The sequence below is a fragment of the Apis florea genome, unplaced genomic scaffold (assembly GCF_048593485.1).
Source record: "Apis florea isolate Af1SG1 unplaced genomic scaffold, ASM4859348v1 contig_3696_pilon, whole genome shotgun sequence".
NCBI lineage: Eukaryota > Metazoa > Arthropoda > Insecta > Hymenoptera > Apidae > Apis > Apis florea.
Genome location: NW_028256809.1, coordinates 347,679 through 372,115, shown reverse-complemented (window position 1 = coordinate 372,115; position 24,437 = coordinate 347,679). Strand labels below are relative to the sequence as shown.

At 18.8% G+C, this 24,437-nt stretch overlaps 1 protein-coding gene across 2 annotated transcripts in view; it reads right to left on the bottom strand.

Annotated features, from left to right (window-relative positions):
• LOC100866592 (KICSTOR complex protein SZT2) overlaps window positions 1–24,437 on the bottom strand; it is a 93,326-nt gene continuing 68,889 nt past the window's right edge. For both annotated transcript variants that reach the window (XM_086914576.1, XM_086914577.1), the window contains exons 12-26: window positions 21,592–21,898; window positions 21,297–21,485; window positions 20,615–21,193; window positions 18,552–18,928; window positions 18,374–18,473; window positions 17,245–18,084; window positions 16,867–17,143; window positions 14,519–16,425; window positions 11,526–11,623; window positions 6,507–6,933; window positions 5,353–5,728; window positions 3,565–3,730; window positions 3,050–3,266; window positions 1,560–2,617; window positions 1–319 (exon numbers count right to left, since the gene is read on the bottom strand). In XM_086914576.1, coding sequence (XP_086770702.1) covers window positions 188–319; window positions 1,560–2,617; window positions 3,050–3,266; window positions 3,565–3,730; window positions 5,353–5,728; window positions 6,507–6,933; window positions 11,526–11,623; window positions 14,519–16,425; window positions 16,867–17,143; window positions 17,245–18,084; window positions 18,374–18,473; window positions 18,552–18,928; window positions 20,615–21,193; window positions 21,297–21,485; window positions 21,592–21,898 — 7,050 coding nt within the window. In that variant the 3' untranslated portion in view covers window positions 1–187. The remainder of the gene's footprint in view (window positions 320–1,559; window positions 2,618–3,049; window positions 3,267–3,564; window positions 3,731–5,352; window positions 5,729–6,506; window positions 6,934–11,525; window positions 11,624–14,518; window positions 16,426–16,866; window positions 17,144–17,244; window positions 18,085–18,373; window positions 18,474–18,551; window positions 18,929–20,614; window positions 21,194–21,296; window positions 21,486–21,591; window positions 21,899–24,437) is intronic.

Genomic DNA, 24,437 nt, shown 5'->3' with positions numbered 1-24,437 from the left:
TTTCTTTAAATTAGAAAAAATATATTTTTCATAAAAATTACAGTAATGAAATAGTACAATATAACAAACAATGAAAATATACATAATTTTTTAAATAATATAATTAGTTTTGTATATACGTTAGTTATCAAGTATATACAAATAATAAGTACAAATAAAATTATTTCTTTGGAATGTATAATTGTTACTAATTATAAAGACTCATCCACAAGTGGAAACAACAAGCATTTACAAAACCTTCTATTAAATTGTAAGTATCTTCTATACAACGTGGAGCATTAATCGCTTCCTCTGATTTACAATAAACTGCGTATAAATCCTAAAAAATAAATAAAAATCAATTAAAAATTTTAATCATATAAATTTGTTACTTAATATAATAAATTTAATTTTTCAATAAAATTTTTTCTAATATATTTATAATATACAAAATACATCATGTAAGTTATTATATATTCATTTTTTGAATAAATAGAATATTTCTTTTTTGAAACTTCCATGATTACTAAATATATGAATTTTTATATTTTTTGTATTTTTGATTTTATATACTATATGTGCAAAATTTATAATATATATATAATATATAAAAATATAATGTTATTAAGAAAATAAAAAAAAATGTTTTAATATTTTCTATCAATTATCAAATATAAAATTATGTATTTTTAAATAGAATAATTTATTATTTGTACATAATTTTTAATTTCAATATAATAATTTATTTAAGCTAGGATAGATAACTATTCTAAAATTTATCAAAAATATTTTGAATAACTGTTACAAAATTTAGAATTTCTAACTTCAAATCTCTACATGCATATATATTTAAGATTTCTTATTCCTTATTACTTTGCTTGTATATTTCTAATATTTCATTTTTTTAATAAAAAATAAATTTTTTATCAAGTTTATTATTTGACAATCATGAAATAAATTACCTAATCTTATAAATAAAAATAACTTTGAAAGTATAAATTTTTTATATAAAATAATTTATAATATTTAAAGATATTTCATATAAAAAAATATATTCATATATTTCATATTAATAGAAATATATTCTTTCAATCATAAAAGTTCCAAGAAATTATCATTATTTCATTAATAAATATTTTTTATATTTTTTTATACATATATTATTATATTTTTATATAATTATAAAAATTGGATTTTATATTTCATTAAGTACATATAATCTAAATTATTAAATATATATAATTTAAACTATTAAGAATTATTAAACATAATCTGTTTAAATTATATTAGAATTTAATATAATTTTAAAAAATGATAAATTTTAATAATTCATTTGTTTTAAATATTAATTTATAAGATATGATTCTCTCGTATAGAACTACTGCTTGGGTATATTATAAAAGTATAAACTAATAAAATTTAATTTAATAAATGTAATTTAAATTTTTATACATATAAATAATTTTTATTTTATATTTTTGAATTTATATTAATATAGGAAAATATTTATTTTTGTCATGATTTCATGATCATTCTGTATAACATTTATAAATAATATTAATATAAAAAATGATACAAACCCCTCGTGAAGCATGTAAATCTATAGTCAACATCATAAAAACTTGAAAAAAATTTGGATGCAATATAAGCAGATGACTAATATTTCCATCTGGTGTGTTAAATTGTTTATGATGTTCTTGATATTTATTTTGTAAAACTTTTGATAAAGCTTGATACCAAGAAACTGGCTGGTTAATAAATGGCTTCAATCTTGGATCCATGTTCGATAAAGGCTCAACATGAGCCAATGAACAGAGTTCAGAGAATTCAATATAATTCATTACAGATTTACCTTCTAATAATTTATTCCAAAGAAGATGTGTTCTACATTCCAATGCTCCACGTTTTATCATATTCATTATATGTATACGAGCTGCATTTGCTTGAGACATTATTGTTTCTTGCATTAACTGTTCATGTGACGAATAATAACCTAAATAATTAATTGATTCTTTTCGTATTTGAATCAAGTGTGGAGATGGAGAATTAACTGCGACATTTGGAGGATTTACATTTTGTGTTAATGGAGAATTGGGTACTGGTGGAGGTATTGGAGCACCTGTATTATTACAATTCATACCAAAATTAGCACTGTACAATTTGGTATCATTTTTTTTATCACTTGTATCTTGTTTACAATCTTGGACTGAAGAAGATTCGTTTAAAGTATCCATAACAGGCTCAGTATAAGTGTTAGTAGATTTTTCAATACTATATACTGTACGAAACTTTCCTAATTTATTATTCTCTACTTCTCTTTTTGGATATAATTCTCGTTTGCTTGTTAACATTAAATAGTATTTTAAAGTAATTTCTGTTTTTTCTATTTGTGAAGATTGTTCTAAATGTGATACAATAAGAACAACATCAAAATCATCAGCATATTTTGTATCTTGTGCGTCACAGTAACTAATTAAAGGAGTACTTTTTAAGCTTACTAAAACATATTCACTTTCTTCAGAATCATCAAGATCATTTTTCATTATAAATACACGCATGTTATAAATCTTTTCATGAGATAATAAATAAGAATATAAATTCCGACCGGATATTGCTAAATTGCGAATAGTTATTACATCTAAACAAAAAAAAATATATATATATATATATTCAATTAAAGTATCAAATAATAGCTAAACAATAAAATATATTGATTTAGAATATAAAATATATTATTCACTAAATATGAATTAAAAAATATTTAAAAAAATATAACACAGATCAAAAATAGAAACAATTCTCAATATTAATAAAAGTCATTATATGAAACAAATATATTATCAAACATTATATTCATTTTCATAAATATTATTTCTATTACATATCTATGCACTATTACATATTAGTTTTCAAATCTTTGTGAAATTATTGTTTTTATTGAAAGTATTTTAATATATTGTTTTTTTGCATTTTCTTATTTTCCATTTTGTAATTGTTAATATTCAATCAAATAATTTATTTAAAATAATTAAAAAATAAACGTACACATACTTGATATAATTCCACTTACCACTGTATATAAGATTTCTTGCATAATTTGGAGCTTTGCTATAATATTTGTTAAAATCATCAAGAAAATGAATGAGATGATAACCTTGTTGTACTAACCAAGGTCCAGTCCCAGCTATATACGAATGGATACAACGTAAATGAAAATCATATGTAAATGAATGTAGATGCATATTAATTTTGATTTTGTCACATGCATCCACAAAACTTAGCATAAACTGTAACAAAATAAAATTGTATTATTTTTTAATTAAAAAAAAAAATAAACAAAAACTTAATTATTAAATATCAAATTTAGAATAATTAATATAATAATTTTCAAATATCAAAAAATAAAAAAAAATATTTTTAATTAAATTATAATTATAATGAATTAAAATATAAAAACATAAAATATAGAATTATTTATAGAATTAATTTTTAAATAATTTATAATATAAATTATAATAAATTTTATGATTATATTCAATTTAGTGAATATGAATATTTAAAAAAATAAAAAATTAAGTAACTTACTTGATTCACTAGAGCACTACTTGCTTTTGTCTGTAGTCGACTGCATTCAATAATATGTAATTTAACAATAAAGAAAGGTTGCGATAAATGAATTTCAAATAGTAATACTCCCCCAAGCATTGATTTTTTAAGATAATAAGATTGTTGCTGAATTTGTTCTTCAAAACTGAAAAATATTATAGATGAATAAATTTTTATATATAGAATAACATTCTACTATATATTCTATAATTCTCTCTCTCTCTCTCTCTCTCTCTCTCTCTCTCTCTCTCTCTCTCTCTCTCTCTCTCTCTCTCTCTCTCTCTCCCCCTCTCTCCCTTCCTCCCTTTCTCTCTCTCTCTATCAAAAAGAGAAATATATATCAAAGTAGAAGGAAATATTACATGCACGTTAATTCTGACAAAAAATTATACAATTATATTTAAAAAATCTAAGAATTGCATATATATATATATATTTACTTTTTAAATTTTAAATAAAAATTAATCTTTTAAATTTAAATTGTCTTCTTTTTAAATGTTCCTAAAAAGAAATAAATTCATTGATTACTTTAGATATAATTAATTAATTTATATATTATAATTTATATATAATAAATATAAAAATATTTTTATATAATATTAATATATATAATATTAATATTAAAAAAATACAAAAAATTTAAAAAAAAATTTCAAAAAGAAACTAGAATAAATATTATTACATATTGTTTTAAACTATTTTTATATGAAAAGATTAAAATTTTCTAAGACAATTTAATTTCATTAAAAAATTATTTTTTAAAAAATCTCTTTGAAAAACCTCTTAATTTAAATTATTTATTGATATCATATCATTCACGAAGCTTATAATATATAAGTTATATATAATATAAGCTTATATAAGTTATATATATAAAATGATATGTATTATATATATAAATACAAGCCGTATTCTGAATATAAATGTTGATTCCTTTAAAATTAAAAGAAAATTTAAAAAATTATTAATTGTACAATGTGTTAATATGATGTATAGTAATCTTCCATATTTGAAATCGATTCTAAATGTTAAAACACAAAAGTTGATATGCAAAAATATCGATTAAAGTTTATTTATTAAGTTATATATAATTCCAGTTTGCATTAGACAAAGCAAGATTAGAACAGAATGAAACTGCTGTGTTTTCGTTATATGACTGCTGTTATTCTATTCTGTTATTATTTCATTTCATATAATGCAAACTTAAATTATTTATAGTTTAATAAATAAATCTCAACTGACATTTTTAAGTATTGTTTTTGTTTTTAAAATCAATTTTTCTGCATATCTTATATATATACATATATATAGGATATTGTACTATTTATTATAATATAATATTATATATATATATATATATTGGGATATTTTTGAAATTATATTATATAATATTAATATTAACAATTAATTATATAATTGATAAAATGAAAATAAATTTCTAATAAATTTCAACATTTTTTATTTTTTATTTTTGTTTGTTAAAAAATTTAATTAATAATTTCTAAATATGTCTAAAATTATTAATAATAATTAATAATTATTATATCTAAAAAAATATAATTATTACGTCTACGAATGAAATCTCTCAATAAAATGAATTTTAAAATGATGAAATATCTGTTCATTATGTATTCAATATTTCATGTTCAATTCATATATTATACAATTTTTTATTCTAAAAGTAAAAATATATTTATAATTTTTGTAAAAAAGATTAAAAATGTTATATTAATATTATCATAATTTAAAAATTTAATATGATTTTACCTTTTATCGGATGATTCTATTTGTACAGAAGTAAAACCTAATGAATGAAGATATTGCTTATATTCAGATAACATTAAACTGCATAATTCCTTATGCCATCTAATAATATCTGTTTGGTCATCTTGGCTTTTTTGTATTTGCTGAGATAATTGTTGATATATATTAATTTCTGCGTTTAAAGTTGATTGCGTTGTAAGGGAATGATCTCTTGTAGCAGCAGATTGTAAACGCCATGAAGGTAAAAATAATAACGGCGTGTGACAAAAATGTATTAAACGAGAATATTGTTTGAAAGTATTTAAAGCAGTAATTGAAATTGGAATGTTTGGGGTAGCACTACGATTTTGCCACATTGTATATAATTTATTCAAATCTTCTGAAAATTAAGAGAAATAATATTATGAGTATAATTTTTATATATAAAATATAATTAAATAAATATATAAAATATATATAAATTTTTATATTATAAAATTTATCATATTAAATTATCACTATCACATTTTATTATAGTTTATTATAGATTACAAAGATGACGATTTTTCCCAATAGAAATTAAATCTATTTAATTAATTATTTCTTTTTTACATAAAAAAAAATATATTCTATTACATAATACAATTTTAAAATTAATAAAGACAAATAAATAAATGAATCAAGAGTATAAACAAGAGAAATAATAGTACAATACAATAATTTATTAAAACAATTTTTGTTTCCTTATTATACAATGTATAATATATGTACAACATATATAAAGGAGACAAATTTTAGTATATTAGATTTAAAATCAAGGTTGCAAAATCGAAGTAATAGATTACTTCTCTAAAAGTCACATTATTTTTATTTTTATTACTATTTATTGTGATAATGTGATTAGATTTAATTAAGCATTATATTTCATGTAAAAATTCGCCGAAAAAATTGAGCGGTTTTAATGATAAAGAGCGTTTTCATCCGGCAACTTTGTTTACAAAAACAAATCATAACTAACTATCAATTTGTCATCTCTACTCTATAAAATTTGTTATATTTTAAATTACTAAACTAATATCAATTAATTTCAATTAAATACTATTTCTAAATGAAGAGAATCAAAATGAAAAATAATAATATAATAAATAATATAAAATCAAATTTCATTTTTTATTTACCTTTTATTTTTTTTTCGCGAGATCGTAAGTCTTGCAAATCGCAAACTGCCTTCACTGTTGGATCTATACTGCTATGAAAAATGTTATTAGGTTTTACATCACGCATTGTTTGACCAATTACTTCGTTCCACGAAAACTGATTATGCTTTATGTTTTGTGATCTAGTATTCAATTTCGACCAATCTTTCCCATCATTATATGATACAGCAGAAAATTTTGTAAGACTTTCCATATCCATAATTTGAAGATATTGTGAATTAGCATGTTCTCTTGAAAAACTTGGTCGATGATAAAATATTCCTAATTTTTGCATTATTACATTTGTAAAAAAATTTGACCTTGATGAAAGCCATGTACCCAAATTCGTGGCTTGTTTTATTAATTTTTCAGACTTCTCTTTCGACCAATTATACATGTAAAGAGTAATCTAGAATAAAATTTTATTTTAAATTAATGAAAAAAAAAAAGAATTGATTTTTTATTTATTTATTTTTTATTTTATTTATTCTATCAATATGATGGATTTGTAATTACAAAATCTGATTTAATATATTATATATAGTGTTAATATAATATATATATATGCGATTTTAAACAAGATATCGATACAAACATATATAGATTGCCAATTTAATATTCGCTATATTTAAAGAAATATATCTAATATTTTATATATGTTATATCTGTTATTATCATCAATGAAATTTCCAGATTTTTAAATTATTTTTCCAATTATTATTTTAACAATATATAAAATTTCTAATCCTTGATATATGTATATATTTTAAATAAATATCATATATATATTTTATTGAAATCTTTATTAATAAATATATTCATTGTTTTATTATAAATAGTACAATATTAAAGACCAAAAACGGACGTATTGATTAATATTAACTATTTGAAAAATAATTTTGAAAATTATGTACAAAATTAAATATATATGTCTTTCAAATAAAATGTCCTCAAACAAGTATATTTTTTTTTAATAATAAACATATAACATAATTATTTTTAAATCTATTAAGATCTTTTTAATGAAATTTTGCAAAAAATATCATTATTATAATTTCATATTTTAAATAAATATTAATGGATTAAAATTATGTGCAGTTTAATGAAATCTTAGGATACACATATATACATATCACAAGAAATTTTTGAATTGTTTAAAATAAAAATATAAAATTAATTCTTTTTGTTCTAATCTGGCATATCTCAGAATAATTATAAATAATAAAAATATATATTATAAATAAAATAATTAAGTAAATATAATAGAATTTTGATTAAATTTAATTTGCGATCATCCAGAATTTCAGTCATCTATAGTATTATTGGTTATCACGAATCTCGATTTATTTTGTCTTTTGTTTTATCAACATATTAATAATATGAATACATTTTAAAAACTTTTTGAAAATTATTCGGGAAATATTTTTTGTTAGAATAAAGTGATAATAATTTTTATTTTTAATGCAATATTCATTAACAAATATAATTTTCAAGAATAATTTTTGAAAGTTTTATTCTTAAATGTATTCACATCCTTTTAAACTTTTATTTGTATAATTATTTTATTCCTATTAGATTTTTTTTCATTTTTTGAGATTAGTAATTGTTAGATGATCATTATAATTAAATTATATATTAAGTTTAATTATAAATAAATATTCAAAATATAAAAATAAATTGCAGAAAAAAATAATTTATACAAAAAAATATTTTTAATTATTTTATCCCAGTTTTTGATTATCCAATAAACGATTCATCCAGACATATTGTTTCATAGTTAAACTGATTAATTGGAATCCTACTATAATTATAAAAAATTTCATATGAATATATGAATAATATTATGCATAAATATTTAAAATTTTTAAAAATTCATGCATTTTTTATATTTTCTAAATTAAAATAAGATAAAACAAATAGTGATAATAGTAACTTTTGAAAAAAAAGTTATGAAATTATATTAAAAAATATTAATAAACAGTCTTAAATAAATATCAAAATATATAATATAAAATAATATAATATTATAATATAATATTTTTTTTAATAACAATATATATATATATACTTATAAATATATATAAGTTTATTATAAATATATATAAGTTTATTATATATATATATAACTTATATATATATATAAGTTTCATTTTATAATGAGTCTATAATGAATAAAATAAATAATGGTAAAATAAAATAAATAAAATAAATATTGGATCTAATTCCGAATTTCAATTTTTTCATTTTTTTATCCAAGTCATTTATTCTTGTATCTTTAATAAATAATTCGTTTTATATTATATTAATTATTATTCATTTATATTAAAAATATATTAATTATTATAATATTATTATTAAATTTTAAATGTCTCATTTTATAGTAATTTTAATAGTAATTTTTCATATAAATATTTATTATAAATGTTTTCTCATATGAACATTTCGTTATGTGAACGTTTTATTATACAAATAACATTTTCTTTATAATATTTAAATATATAAAATATTTATTTCCTTTGTTTCATCCATTTTTTTTTGTAATATAAAATGTATTTCTTAAACAATGACAACAATAACGAAGATATAATCTCATTTCAAAGCATTTACAGTTTTAAGTGTTCAGATGATATGAACTGTAGAATTCATACTTAGAAAAAGTTATATAATTAAATAATCCAAAAATGTCTTGAATCCATAACATTGATTTTTTTAATTTATTAAAAAAAAGAATTGATTAATATTGTTTTTTAATTTTATATTATATGTATAAAATTATTTATAAATAAAATCTATTTATTTTGTTTCATTTTCTAAATAAAATATTTTATTTTTCAATTATATCCTATAACGAAGATTTTATTCTATTCACTATAAAGGAAATATAATAATTTTGATCATATATTGTCATATGTTATTACTTTATCATATATAGTCAAAAACATTTTCTTAAAAAATCTCTAAGAAGTTTTAATTACTTTATTGTTTAAAAATTATTAATTACTAAAAATGTGATATACGAGAGAAAAGCCAATTTGCAATAAAATTATTATATATTGTAATAATTGGTTATTATTTAATATTTATTTAGAATTTCAATAGATAGAAAAGCCTGCCTTTGTTTTTCCTGTATTCTCGTCTTAAAATGACTTAATCTGACTTAATTTATTTTTATATTAAATCAAATCTATCTTGAATTTAAATCAAAGCTAAATTTAATAGAATTATTTATTTATTTATTATTTTATAAACTATAGAGATATATCTATGTCTATATATTTCATAGATCTATATATTTTAAGTATTTATTTATTAACAAATATAATTTTATTTTAATAATAATTTTTATACCACTTAATAAATTATATTTAAAATATATTTATTTAATAGATAATAAATTTATTGATTATTATTTTGATTCAATTAAATGAATAATTTTGAAAAACTTATATGTATTCATATTCAATATAATTTGCATAATTATACTATTATTTAAAAATAAATTCGATCAAATAATGCGAATAATGATTTTCATATGTATCAAAATTTCATTTCATATTCATAAATATATATATATATATATATATATATATAGTATGTATGTATGTGTGTGTGTGTGTGTGTGTGTGTGTGTGTGTGTGTGTGTGTGTGTGTGGTGTATGTGTATATCGTGTAAATAAATATACAGAATGTCAGTAATTAGTGGAAAACTGATAATTTTATATCAAAAAATAAAATAAAATATAAACTATATATTAAAAAGAAAATATAAAATAAAATTTTTCTATATAAAACTTCATTTTGAATAAAATAAATTGACTTTAAAAAATTGTCGAATGCACGTGTATGTAATTATATCTTGACTAAGATATTTATTAATAAATTAATGTTAGCGATATGTTAGGTCAAGACAGCGAAATGCTATTCGGCGAATGTTTAATACCGATTTTCTTAAAAAAAAACACCATATAAAAAAATTTTATTCTATATTTTCGATTTATTTCTTGATATAAAATCATTTCTTTTCAAATTGTACCAAATACTAACTATTTTATTATATAATATACACTATATACGTACATATACTACATATACACAAATATATATTACTATACTTATACTATCATTATTAATTAATGATATAATGATTATAAATAACAATATAATAATAATGAATAATAATGAAAAAAAAAACATCTACATATAATACATTTAATCTTTGTTTATATTACGAAATTGTATGTTAATTTTTGTTCTTTAAAAATTATAAAATAAATCAGAATGAATTTCATTTAAATATGCACAAAAATTTATTTTGAAAAAAATAAGAAATATCTATTAAATAAAAATTAATGAATAATGATGATTAATTTTTATTAATTCGTTTTTCGTAATTTTCGTTTTTATTTTATTCAGTTTAATTTTTAAAAATGATTCATGTATAATATATATTTAATATATATATATATATATATAAAAAATATATTCTCTATATTAAAAATATAGAAAACATATGAAAGTCAATTTTGCTCTTTTTTATATAAATAAATAATTTTTTTAAATAAATTGATCAACTTAATTATATGGATAGTGTGAAAATATTTGTATAATTGAAAAATTAAAGTTGAATAAACCAAGTATGGATACAAGAAAAATTATTTTTTGAAATTCATCATATGTGTACTTTAATAAAAATAAATAAAAAATTCAATTTTTAAAATTTAATTTTTGATTCATCATTAAATTTATTTAATTTGTATAATAAATAATTTCTGCATAATTTTTTAATTCAATTTTTAAAATTTAATTTTTCATCATTAAATTTATATAATTTATACAATAAATAATTTCTGCATAATTTTTTAAAAATCTTTTATGATATTTATATAAATGTATTTTTATCTATATAAATGTAATTTATATATTTTTTTTAAAAACAAAATATTTTTGATTATTTTTTATTCTATTATATATGTTTCCTGTTTATTTTATATTATTACTTACATTATCACTTTGGACTTCAGCGAGTAATATTCGTTGTCTTGATACGAAATTAGTATTATCCAATATCAAAGGATTAAATTTTTGTAAAAGTTTTTGATCTGTAACAAATAATTATTTTTAAAGGTATTATACAGTTACAATCAATCTCAAACAATCAAACGAATACTTATAATAATATATATATATTATATATTATAATTAATATATAATATAATATATAATACTAATATATATATAATTAATATATAATACTAATAAATAAGTATTTTTATACTTTTTAGTTAAAGAAAAACATTGCAAAATATATACAACTATTGACAAGAGTATTAACTAAGACAATTAATGAAAAATTATATTTGATAAAAATTTATAATATCAAATATTTAAAATAATTGCCAATTGTAATAAATGTAATAATATTACAATAAATAATTTTAAAAATGCAAAGCTAATAATCAAAGAAACAGTAAATAGTAAAAAATTTAAATACAATGAAAAATCACACATTTTCAAAAAAGTAATAATTATAAAATAATGGTTAAAATAATGAATAAAAAAAATACATGAAGTAAAGAATAATAAAATATAAAAATAAAATATAGTAATAACTATGAAAGATATTTTAATTTTTATACTTCATTTATTGAAAAAATAAATTCAAATAATCAAATTATATCTTGTACTATTAAATCAACTTCTATTTACATCATACTTCTATTTCGATTTTATTATTAAATAATACTATAGGTAACGTACAAGAGTCTCAATTGTTAGAATCTTGATCATTGTATGAAAATCTTATTCATTTATGATGATAATATGTTAATACGAATATATTGCAAATAAAATACAAATGATAATCTATATCATTAATCTTCATCTAATCTAATCATTATTTCTAATAAAAATATATAAATCCAGATATCTCTAATTGATTTATTATGCAGATTTATTATATTTATTATTAAGTTAATTATTTACATGCATTTTCAGTTTTATAAAAATTATTGTTAATCTGATAAAAATTATGAAATAAAAAAATAAATAAATAATATGATTAAACACGATACAGAGTGACTACAACTTAAAATTACAATCTGAAAATAATAATAAGAATATTTCTAATAAAGGTAAAATAAAAAACAACAAGAAAAAGAACTATTTTCATTATTATGAAACAGAATATTCATAATAAAATTTATAATAAGCAAGTATAAAAAATTTATTTCATATCGTACATTTATGTTCGCATATGAAAATATTTGAGAAAAATATTAAAATTAATAATATATATGATAATATATAATGATAACGATAATGATAATGATAATGATAACAATGATAATGATAATGATAATGATAATGATAATGATAATGATAATGATAATGATAATGATAATGATAATGATAATGATAATGATAATGATAATGATAATGATAATGATAATGATAATAATAATAATAATAATATCAAATAATATATAGTTGAAAATAATTTAAAAAATTAGTAGTTTAAAATAATGTGAACAAAATAAAGAGAAAAAATTCTACAAGATGTAATTTGAGTAATTATTATTTTTAATCTAATAAATAGATTAGATAGTTTTTTCGACAAAATAAAAAAAAATACAAAAACAAAAATACAGATAGAATTTTAAAAAATTAAAAAAAAAACAAAATAATAATAGAAATCAAAAATACCTAATTATGTATTTAATGTGATCATCAAAGAAATCTAAATTATAAAAAAATTAAAAAACAATAAGTCTTTTAATATTAATTTTATTAGTAAGAAATTCTAAAAACAATTATCATAATTAATATAATTAATTAAAATAATATTCAATATAGTTCTAGAACACAATAGAATACAATAATTTTCTATATAGAATTAGAATGTTTCCTAAATCCGTAAAAATCTGGATAAAACTACATTTTACAAACGAATGTAATTTTATTATTTTCAGAAAATTAGTGGAAATAATATATAATTATCTTAAATCTATATTTTAAAAAAAAGAAAATTAATATTAATATATTAGTTTTTAATTATTTTAAATCTATACTTAAAAAAGGAAAATTAATATATTAATTTCGATCAAAAACAAATGATTCGTTATAAAATAAAGTTGTAGATTTGTTAATAAAATATTAATTACAATGAAAAAGAAGACTTTTTATATAGAGAAAACAAAAAATATTTCAAAAAAGTTTTCATAAACAATTGAAATATGTTTTAGACAAATATGCAATCTAATTATTTAATTTAAATAATAGAATAAGTTGGAAAAATTAAAGATAAAACATTCTGAAATCAATCAAATATAATGAATACATATAAATATATATGTATATAATATATTTATGTAATATATTTTATATAGCCAATATTTAAACTATCATCAAAAATAAAATATTAAAGTTCGCGGATGATATTATTATATTTAATTATATTGATTTTGTATTATAATATATCAAATTTTAAAAAACATAAATTAATGAAATTTCAAAAAAAAGAAAAAAATATATAATATAATAATAAATATTAATTGTGATATATTTTAAAATTTTATAATTTTATTATATTATAATATTATTATTATTATTATATATATATATATATATATGCTCTATGATTTATAATGCTTATTTTTCATTTTCTTTAGTTTCAATCGTTCAAATTTCTAAAAAATAATTTAAAAAATGACTTAATTATTTTTATATTATTGATTATAAAAATTAAATAATCATACAAATATAAAAAAATGTCTGTATATCTTATGCAATGTTTAAAAAATAATATTATTTTATCAAAAAAAGCAGACAAAAAATCAGTTTTCTTTTAAATGAAGAAATGATGTTTGTATGGTAAATAAAAAAATCTATTTGTATTATAATACAAAATAATTTCTATATTTTATCAAATTTATTTATATATTTAATTTTCAAACTTTTAATTTTTAAATAAGTTTTATACATGAAAAAATAATTACCTTTCGGAATAAGTAATTCTGATTGTACTGTTTTACTAATTGAAGCTTTCCATTGATGAAAATTTCTAGCTATTAAAATACATTTAGTATAAGTTCCTTGTACATCCTTATTAAAATCACATGGTATATAAAGAGGTAAATTTGATTTTTCTTCGCTTTCTAACACAGGATATTTATTTTTTTTTAATGTAGTTAATAATTCTTCATTTAAGATACGTTTTTCAATGAATGGTTGTCTATCTTTTAAGACAAAAGCTCTACTAGAAGTATCTGGTGCTTGACTTTGTATGAGAGTCTCCAATTCTGTAATAATTGTAGATATGGGATGTCTGTGATTAAGAATTATTTCATGCTTTTTTACCGATGGAACTCCAATTTCTAAAGCAAATTGAAACCATTGCGATAATGTTACGCAATAAATACTATGTAATTTTCCATCTTCACCTGTTTCAAATTGATCAATTATTACATCGTGTGTTATTTTTGGTTCAATTTTCATTGAAGTTTGATTTTCTTTAGTTTCAATATATGTCTCTTGAATATTTTTTGTAAATGGTTCTGTTAAAGATGTTGATAAAAATTTATATTCCGTAACTAAATCCCAAATTGCATGTTTAACTGCAGAACATAATTTTTTTTGTAATAAAGATTCAAGATTAACTCGACCTTGTTTCCAAATTTTAAATTCGATTAAAGGTAATAATTCTGTAGAATTTTTATCATGAATTGATGTTGATACAATACTTTTAAAATCTTCTATATTTATTGTTTCAGGAAAATTAATTTTTGAAAATTCGTTTAATTTAGTAGAATCAACATATTCTCCTGTAATTGCTAAAGCAATACAAGCAATACCTTTACTTCCAGTAGAATGACTTTGATTATACAGAAAAATGTCTGATTCAGAAATTCTTTTAATAGATCCTTCGAGTTGTGAATAATCTTGAAAATGATATTCTACTCTGTTATCGGTATATTTTGGTATATATAAAAACTGAAGAATATTTTGACGCAAATAAAATTCTAAAGCAGTTATATATAATAAACAATGTTTTTGTACATTTAACCGTATAATAGACTCTGGAGGCTTTGGTGGCTGAATAAAATGCACATCAGCAGGTGTTAATTTACACATTGGATTTCTTGCTAACATGATAGATAAAACTTCTAAAACTGCGTCATCTAAACGATTTTGCAAAACTTGTACCAAATCACGTTTAACTTCCGGTCCCGCGTCAGAGATTCCATGTACCATTAAGATGATTGAATCTTCAGTTTTATTTAAAACATTTGATTCTTTCTCACTAAAAGATCGAACTCTAGGCCTTGTGTCATTTGATGTGGAATTATCATTTAACTTAACTTGTGATAATGAAACTACACTATTGCTTCGAGAAACAACAAGTTGTTCATCGCTTTCCGATAATTTATTTTGTAAAGTTTTTCCATCGCTAATTTGTTCATGTAATCTTAAGTAAAACACATTTTTATTATTCTCTTGATATACAAACATGTTATTTCTATTACTAACAGCAAATCTATTAAGTACTCCGTGTAGAGCTTTTATACCACGAGAAAGTCCTGATCTCCCTGGACCAGTTTTTAATCGAGGGTGCAGCTGAAAGGTAAATTTCCAGACAACACGACATCGAAACATTCCCGGTGTAAAATTTTGCGTTGAATCTCTATTTTGTACAACATTGCTAAATTCATTTATCGTCTCTGATTTCCAATTATAATCTTCATTTGATTCTGTTTCTAAAAGTTCTGAACATTTGCTTGTTTTGTGAAGATTTTGTAGAAGTAAATATTGATTCACTCGACGACAAATACTTTTTATTTGAGAAACTAACATTTTTTGAGTATGCCAATAACTATTTACTTCTGGCGATATTATTTCTAAAAATCTATGGAACAATGATAATTTTAATATATGATAAAATATGCAATATATTTTTTAAGATGCTTTAACGCTTAAGTTTTATCAATAATAAAAGAAAAGAATAAGTAATAATTTTATATAAAATATATTGTATATAATTTATATTATATATAAATATAAATAATAATTTAGAATAATTTTAGCAATTTTTTAAATTGAATATCAGAATCTATAAGTTTCAATAAATTAAATTTTATTATCAAAAAAAGTTTTATATTTGCAAAATATACATTATTTATGATATATATTTTTTAAATTTTTAATAAAATATAAGATGGGATGTTTAAATTGCAATACTATAAAATTAAACAATTAAATAATATAAATAAAATTTAAACAATTAGTGCATCTTAAAATATATTAAAAAATATTAAGATTTATTATTTAATTAATGATTAGTACTTACCTACAATGAAAGTACACATTTACATAATCATTTTCAACATTTAAAATTAACCAAAAATTAGGTAGAGCACTTTTACGGTTATCAAGATCTATTAACCATTGAAATTTATTTTCAGATATAATATTCCTTTTACATTCATTCTCAGTGTTTTCTCTCTCATGTGTTAAATTATTAGAATAAGATTCTTTGGATTTAAATTCTGTATTGAGATTATTTTTTGTACAATTGTTTATGTTTTCTTGTAACTTTTCTATTTCTAGGTTTTCTATTACACTATCTAAAAAATATTAAAATTTATAAGTTTTATAAGTTATAATTATTCATTTTAATTATTATTAGTTATGTCGTAAAAATTGTTTTTTTATAAAAAATACATACTATCTTTTATTTTTGATTCTTTTCTTCCATTCCTAAATTGTTCAGAAACGATATCAGTCGATACCTGTTCCATGTCCTTTATGAAATAAAATAAATTTCCTTCTTGACGAATACAATATTTATCAATTTGAAGTTTTTTTAATTCACTTATAAATTTAGGTTTACTATCGTCTGATGAAAATACAAAATATAAAGGAACTTTTTCTACTTTACAGCTAAATCTGTCTGTTGATTCCGAAACATGATTTGCAACGAAATTTAAAATATTCTCATTTATAAAAGGATGATCTAGGAGTGCAGTTGTAGTTTCATCTTGTAAAAGCCATTCAATTTCATCTTTTAAATTGGTTATAGCATTATGTTGACTCAAAGGTAAATGCGACATTTTTTCTTGAAATGATTCATTTCTAGCATTATTTTCTAAACTACATCCACTTTCTGTTCGCAAACTACCTATAGGTGAACCACTACAAAAAGATGTTGCTCTTAAACCAGAATATCGTTCTAAATTTATTTCCAATACTTCTCTTGGAAGATTTAGGCATATGATATCCAAAGTAATTTTTAAATCAGGTAGACTTAAATTAGCTATATTTTCTTCTTTATAATCTTCCATCTTTTGTACAATTTCCATAAAACATGTTGGTAAAGATTTTACGGGAATACTGCTAAAACCAGATCTAGTTTGAAATCGAATAGAGCAACTTAACTGCAGAAACAAAGGTTGGTCTCTTTCGTAAATAGTTTTTTGTTGTAAATCACTATTAACAGATTCCACGGAGTCATGCCTTGAAATTTTCGAAATGTTGTTGATATTTCTGACTGGCCATGTTGTATTTTCTAAATGTATATAGTGCATTATTATACATATATTATATTTTTTATTAGATATGTTAAAAATTATACTAAGAAAATATTTTTTTACATTATAAGTTCATTAAATTACTATTCTTATTATTAAGAAAAAATTTGCATTATTTAATGAAAAAAATATTGTATATTTGTATTTATTTATTTTTCGAATAAAATAATTAGATATCTATTAGATAATTAGATAGATTATAGTAATTTTATGATGGTTAAAACTCATTTTTATTTGAATTTTTCTAAAATATTACTTTAAATTTACCTTTTCTATTAAAATTTCGTGATGTATCAATATTTATTGAATGAAACATAAGATTTTGTATTTCATCATCACTATCCGATTTTTGAAATTCTGCAATATCCTATAAAAATATAATTTGTTTATTTATTAAATTTATATTTATTTTATCAATTGAATAATAGATATATTAAAAACAAACCGTTTCATTCTCTGACCAAGATGGCCAACAAAAATAAAATTCTGGATGTGCCGGTACAGGTCTAAAGGCAACTGTAATTATCTTTTCAAACTTTTCCTTGATTAAATTATGCAATGGTATAACTTCATCACATGCCAAAGAATTTATTTCGTCTAATAAGTTTTTGTCCGACAATTTGCTTAAATGCCTACATACAGATCGCAAATAATTTGTTATATTAATCTCAATTAAAGTTTCTTCGCATTGTTCTACTGCTGCTTCCATATCATCATATGTAAGAGATTGTTGCAACACCAATGATTTATAAACTGCGACCACATAACAATGACAGTGAGCCAAACTTAATAACTTACAATGCTCCATAAGGCTTCGTTGATCTATTATAAAAATAATTATCATTTTTAATTATTTATATCAAATTAATAAATATTTACATCTATTATGTATATTAACATTCTATCTCTTTTTAAAATGTTCTATGCATTTTGAAACATAAAATAATATTTCTAGGATATTTGAATTATATATATATTTTTTATTATCCTTTTTTAAATAAATAAATTAATTAAATAAATTAAATAAATTAAATCTCTAAGATTCATATAAGCTCTTTAATTTTAAAAAATAAATAAAATTTTAAATATTGCAATTCATTTCGAAAAATGAAAAATAAAATGGAATATTTTAATTTAGACAGATATATATTAGATTAGCGAATAAAAAATGAAGATTAATAAATTTTTGTTTCTTATTTGATAAATTTCGAAGAAATATTTTATTATGATGCTTTATCACATGATTAATAACAAATAATTCTTAATTGAATCAATTGTAAGCATTATTCATATTTCAGAAAAAGAGTTTTTTTATAATATATTTTTAATAACATTTATTATATTCATCAGATGTTTCATTTGATTTTTGTTTATTTTGTATAAAATTGTCTTAATGAAAAATTGTTTAAAAACATCAAAAAAATTCGACATACTCGAAAATATTCGAAATACTTAATATTCGAATTTATCTCATTGTAAATAAAATTATTAATGATAAAAAATATAGAATTAAATTTTTATATTAAAGTTAAATTTTTGAAATACTAAATAATATATATATATAATATTAATATTCTTATGTATTCATATTTGGAAAATTGATTCTAAAAGCCAAAATAAATATAAAAATTAGTATAGCATAGCATAAAAATATCGATTGAAGCTTTATTAAATTATAAGCAATTTTACTTTGCATTAAATGAAGCGAAGTGTAACGGTAATGAAATGAAGGTTTCACTTTTTTTTCGTCTAATTTCATCTAAAAATTTCAATTACATATAACTTAATAAATTAAGTTTTAATCAATTTATATTAACTTATATATTAATTTTTATGTTTGTTTTGGCCACGAATATATTAACACTCTGTACATTATAATTATTTTAAGATACGAATATCGAAATTATTATATACATATTTTTTTAACAAGATTTCATTTTGAGAATGAATTTTAAAGATTTTTAAATATTTCGTCTATTTTTTTTTTTAAATATAACTTTGTAATAACTTCTAATATAACTTTATATGAAATAAAGTAAAGTACTTTAAATATATATAATGTATAAAGTATTTTAAATATTTTAATATTCTATCACCATATCAAAAAATATCAAAATTGTATTCAAAAACAAGAAAAAAATGAGAATAACTTTGAGAATGAATTTTTTAAAGAAATTTTCATGTTCATACACACAAATTTTCAAATTAAGATTAAGATTTTTGAATTAAATAAATTATTCTTACTTATATAAAATAATATTAGTTTTATGAATTATTTGTTTTTTAATATTAGTCAATAAAAAATTAGTTATTTGTATTTAATATTCTTATAATACATTTAAACAAATAGATGTATAACTTAATACGTACAATAAAAATTATTGATTAACATCTAATATAATTATATGTGAAAAATCAGCAATAAAAAATCTTTTTTTTTTTAACTAAATGTTATTGTATGAAAAAATAATATTTTATCAAATCAATGTTGTCTATATTTTTACTTACCACTTGAAGTATTATCGGAATCTTCGCTCTTTGGTTCTGGGGTTGAAGGTTTCGAATTATAATCAGATTTCAATTCAACAAAATCTTTACAGATTTGTTGACCAACTCTGAACGTATGATTTTGATAAATGTCCTTATTATGAGATATCTTTAATTTATCGACCAATGTATCAATTAACAAAGCCAACGAACAATCATATATGTAAACTGGAATAACGAGAGATTCTTCAGAATCATGAAATTTTTTTTGTGCATCTGTGTTTGAGATATTGTTTTCGATGCACTGATCATGTAATTTCGATTCATTATTTTGTGAACAATCAGTTGTATTAATGTCCATTGTGGAAACTTTCGAGCACATAGTATTTTCGCATAAATCCATATTAAATATAACAGATTCACAATTTTGTTCTAAATTGCTTTCTAAATGTTCTTCATTGTGTGAAGGAGATATGAATAAACGCACGTCTTTTTCTGATGCAGGTAAAATAGTGATAATTACATGAGTTGTGCTAATTCCTTTGATAAAACATTTCCAACGTGGATAAGCATTAGAATCAATATTCGAAGAAAGTTTATCTGGGAACAGTTTTAAAATTAAAACGTAAATTTTAATAATAAGTATTTATATGAAAATTATTACGTAAAGAAAAATTTTACGTAATTTAGTTTACGTAAATACCTTTTTGAGAAAAAAATGGTAAAACAGGACCACCAATTCTACGTCTATCAAGAAGCATTTTTGTGAATCTTTGTGATTCAGCTGAAGTTAATAAAAGTTCTTTATTGTGTAATTGTTTCATATGTTCTAAAAAATTGTCCATTAGTATCTTGTTTGCACTTCTTTTCTCTTTGTCATTGTCAATCGTATCTTGAAATAAATTTAATATATTTAACTAAATTTAATACATACATATATAAATATATACAATACAATATAAAGAAATTTCAGTGATTATTCTAAATAAAATTTTTACCATCAGCAAACATTGAAAATAAAAGTTCAGCTTGTTGACATTTTGGCAATATATTCAATGTATCAAAAGAAAAATGCATCATATATATCCTTTCATCAATAGTTGGTAGACCTTCACATGATTCTTCAACAATGCTATTGTTAGTCTTGATATTTTTGTTAAATTTTTTTGATAGTTTAACATCATGATGAGGTACTTGTCCATAAATAATCCCAGTACTTTTTTCATTTGGTATTATTTGACTTAGTAAACTCAAATATTCCAAAGTTAATAAAGAATTGATGCATTCTTCGTCTATACGAGTAATCTAATATCGAAATATAATATTGTTAGTAAAAAAGAACATAATTCAATATATAAATTTCATAAAATTTCAAAATTTTTGGAATTAAATTATATTCTATGATACGTATTATATTTAAATAATAATATTATATAAAATCAAAAAAGATATTAAAAGAGATTTATATATTGACTAATTACAATTAAAATATTATATATTATAAATAATACTTATTAAAAATGCGTGTTGTATATATTAAATGTTATATATGAAATTTTTATAAAAAATATTAAGTAAACAAAAAAAAATTGATATTGTTTACATAAATATAAATATGAAATTAATATAAAACAGAGAAAAATAATAAAAGCGCATAATATACAGCATATTTTGTTACGATATATATATTTTAATTTAAAATTGAAAGACAAAAAAGATAGAAATTTATTTAAAATACAATTCACCATTCAAATCTTAATTTTTGAGATATATACAAAAATATTTTATATTTTATATTTATGGTAAAGAGATTTATAATAGATTTGAATTAGACTTTTATTATATTTGAATACAGAATAAATTAATGATTAAATTAAATTTTGATTTTTAAAAAATGGAAAATACAATTATGAAAAATCACTCCATCAAAAATTTTACTAATAATTTATTATTCTAAATTATTTATATTATAAAACCTGAAATATAAAAAATAATATAACAAATATATATATTGTCAAACTTGTCAAAATCAATATTTTAAATTATTGGAATACATAATATATATATATATATTTGAAGTAATAAATGCATTTTTAAAACAAATAGTAAAAATCTATTAAAGTAACATTTTATAAATATTTATTATTCTGAAGACAAAAAATATTAGAACATTTATAAACTGAAGACTTTTAAGATAATTTCAAATAACATTTTCCTTTGCAAATTTTCATTATAAATTTGTTAACAAATTATTAACAAAAACCAATTAGCCAATCACGAAGCACATAGCTGAACGAGCACGAATAAGTCTAAGCAACATATGTCAAAAAAAGTTATATGTTGAATATAACAAATATTTTTTTATTTGATAATTTTTTTAACATTTTGATAAAAATTATATCGAATTATATTACGAAAAAAAAACTTGATATTAAGTATAAAAGTATATAAAAAATCTTTTTATTATCAAATAAAAAAAATAATACTAATGCTAAATTTAATATATTTTTTAAATATGTGCTATTATTCTATTTCATTCCATTTTCCAAATATAAATAAAATCTATAGAAAAAAATATTAATTGCAATTGATCTTTTTTTTATATTATTAAGGAAGGAATATTTTATTTGTATGCAACGAATCAATTAAATATAAATGAAAAAAAAAATACAAAATTTATTATTAATAAAATTAATCCATCATTTTCGATTTTTTTGTTATCAGATCAAAAAAAAAATGATACAATATTTAATTAAATTTGAACAAAAGAATTGTCATTAGTTTTTAATTCAAGAAATTTGAATTCTTTTTTAATATATCTCCGAGTTGATGGAAATATTAATTTTCTATTTGTAATACTATACCTATACCTCTTCTATAGTATATATGTTTTATTAGTTATAATAAAAAAAATAAAAATATATTAATTTAGATTCAGCAAAATGAATAGCATATTTATGTATTTGTATATTATGTATTTGTATTTGACTAATGTTATTTAAAAAAAGCGAAAATTTTTTTGTTTCTCATTTTTATAATTATTTGTAATAAATAATTTTCAAAATATTTTTTTTGTTTCATTTATAATTATACACATCTTTCATTTTTTGCAATTTAACTAATTTAATTAACAATAATTAATTAAATTAATAAATTTAAATTTAATAAATTTGTTATTTGATATTCTTTTTTTCTTTCCATTTCCGAATTTTTATTATATTATATTACATTATTATTATTTAAAATAGTATATATTTATAAACATTTTATAAATAATAAAAAAATTTATTTTTAATATAAATATAATACATAATATAAATAATTTAAATATAATTTTAAAATTTATTTGCATATATACATTTATTTTTTATTTGAAATCAAATATATTTATTTTTTATTTGAAATAATTATTAATTTTATTTTCAGTTATTTATTTTTTTATTTCTCTTATTTATACACAATATAATATAATATTATAATATTTTTATTTTAAATAAAAAATGTTTAATCCTATTTCTATCACACGAAGAATTAATGTCTTTTTCCTATATTATTAGAACATATTAAAGATATATCTATCATATTCATAATAGATATTTATGAAATAGAATTATAAATTATTACAGTGTGTCATATATTAAATAATACATATTAGATAATACGTAGTGATATGATAAATGGGTATATAATAAGAATTGTTTTTAAATTTTAAATAATTTTATTAATTCGATTCATGGCGTAATTGATCAATATTTAATGTATTAATATATAATAATAATAATAATGATTAATCTAATCTAAATTAAATACATATTTAAATGTAAATCAAATTAAAAATAACTAA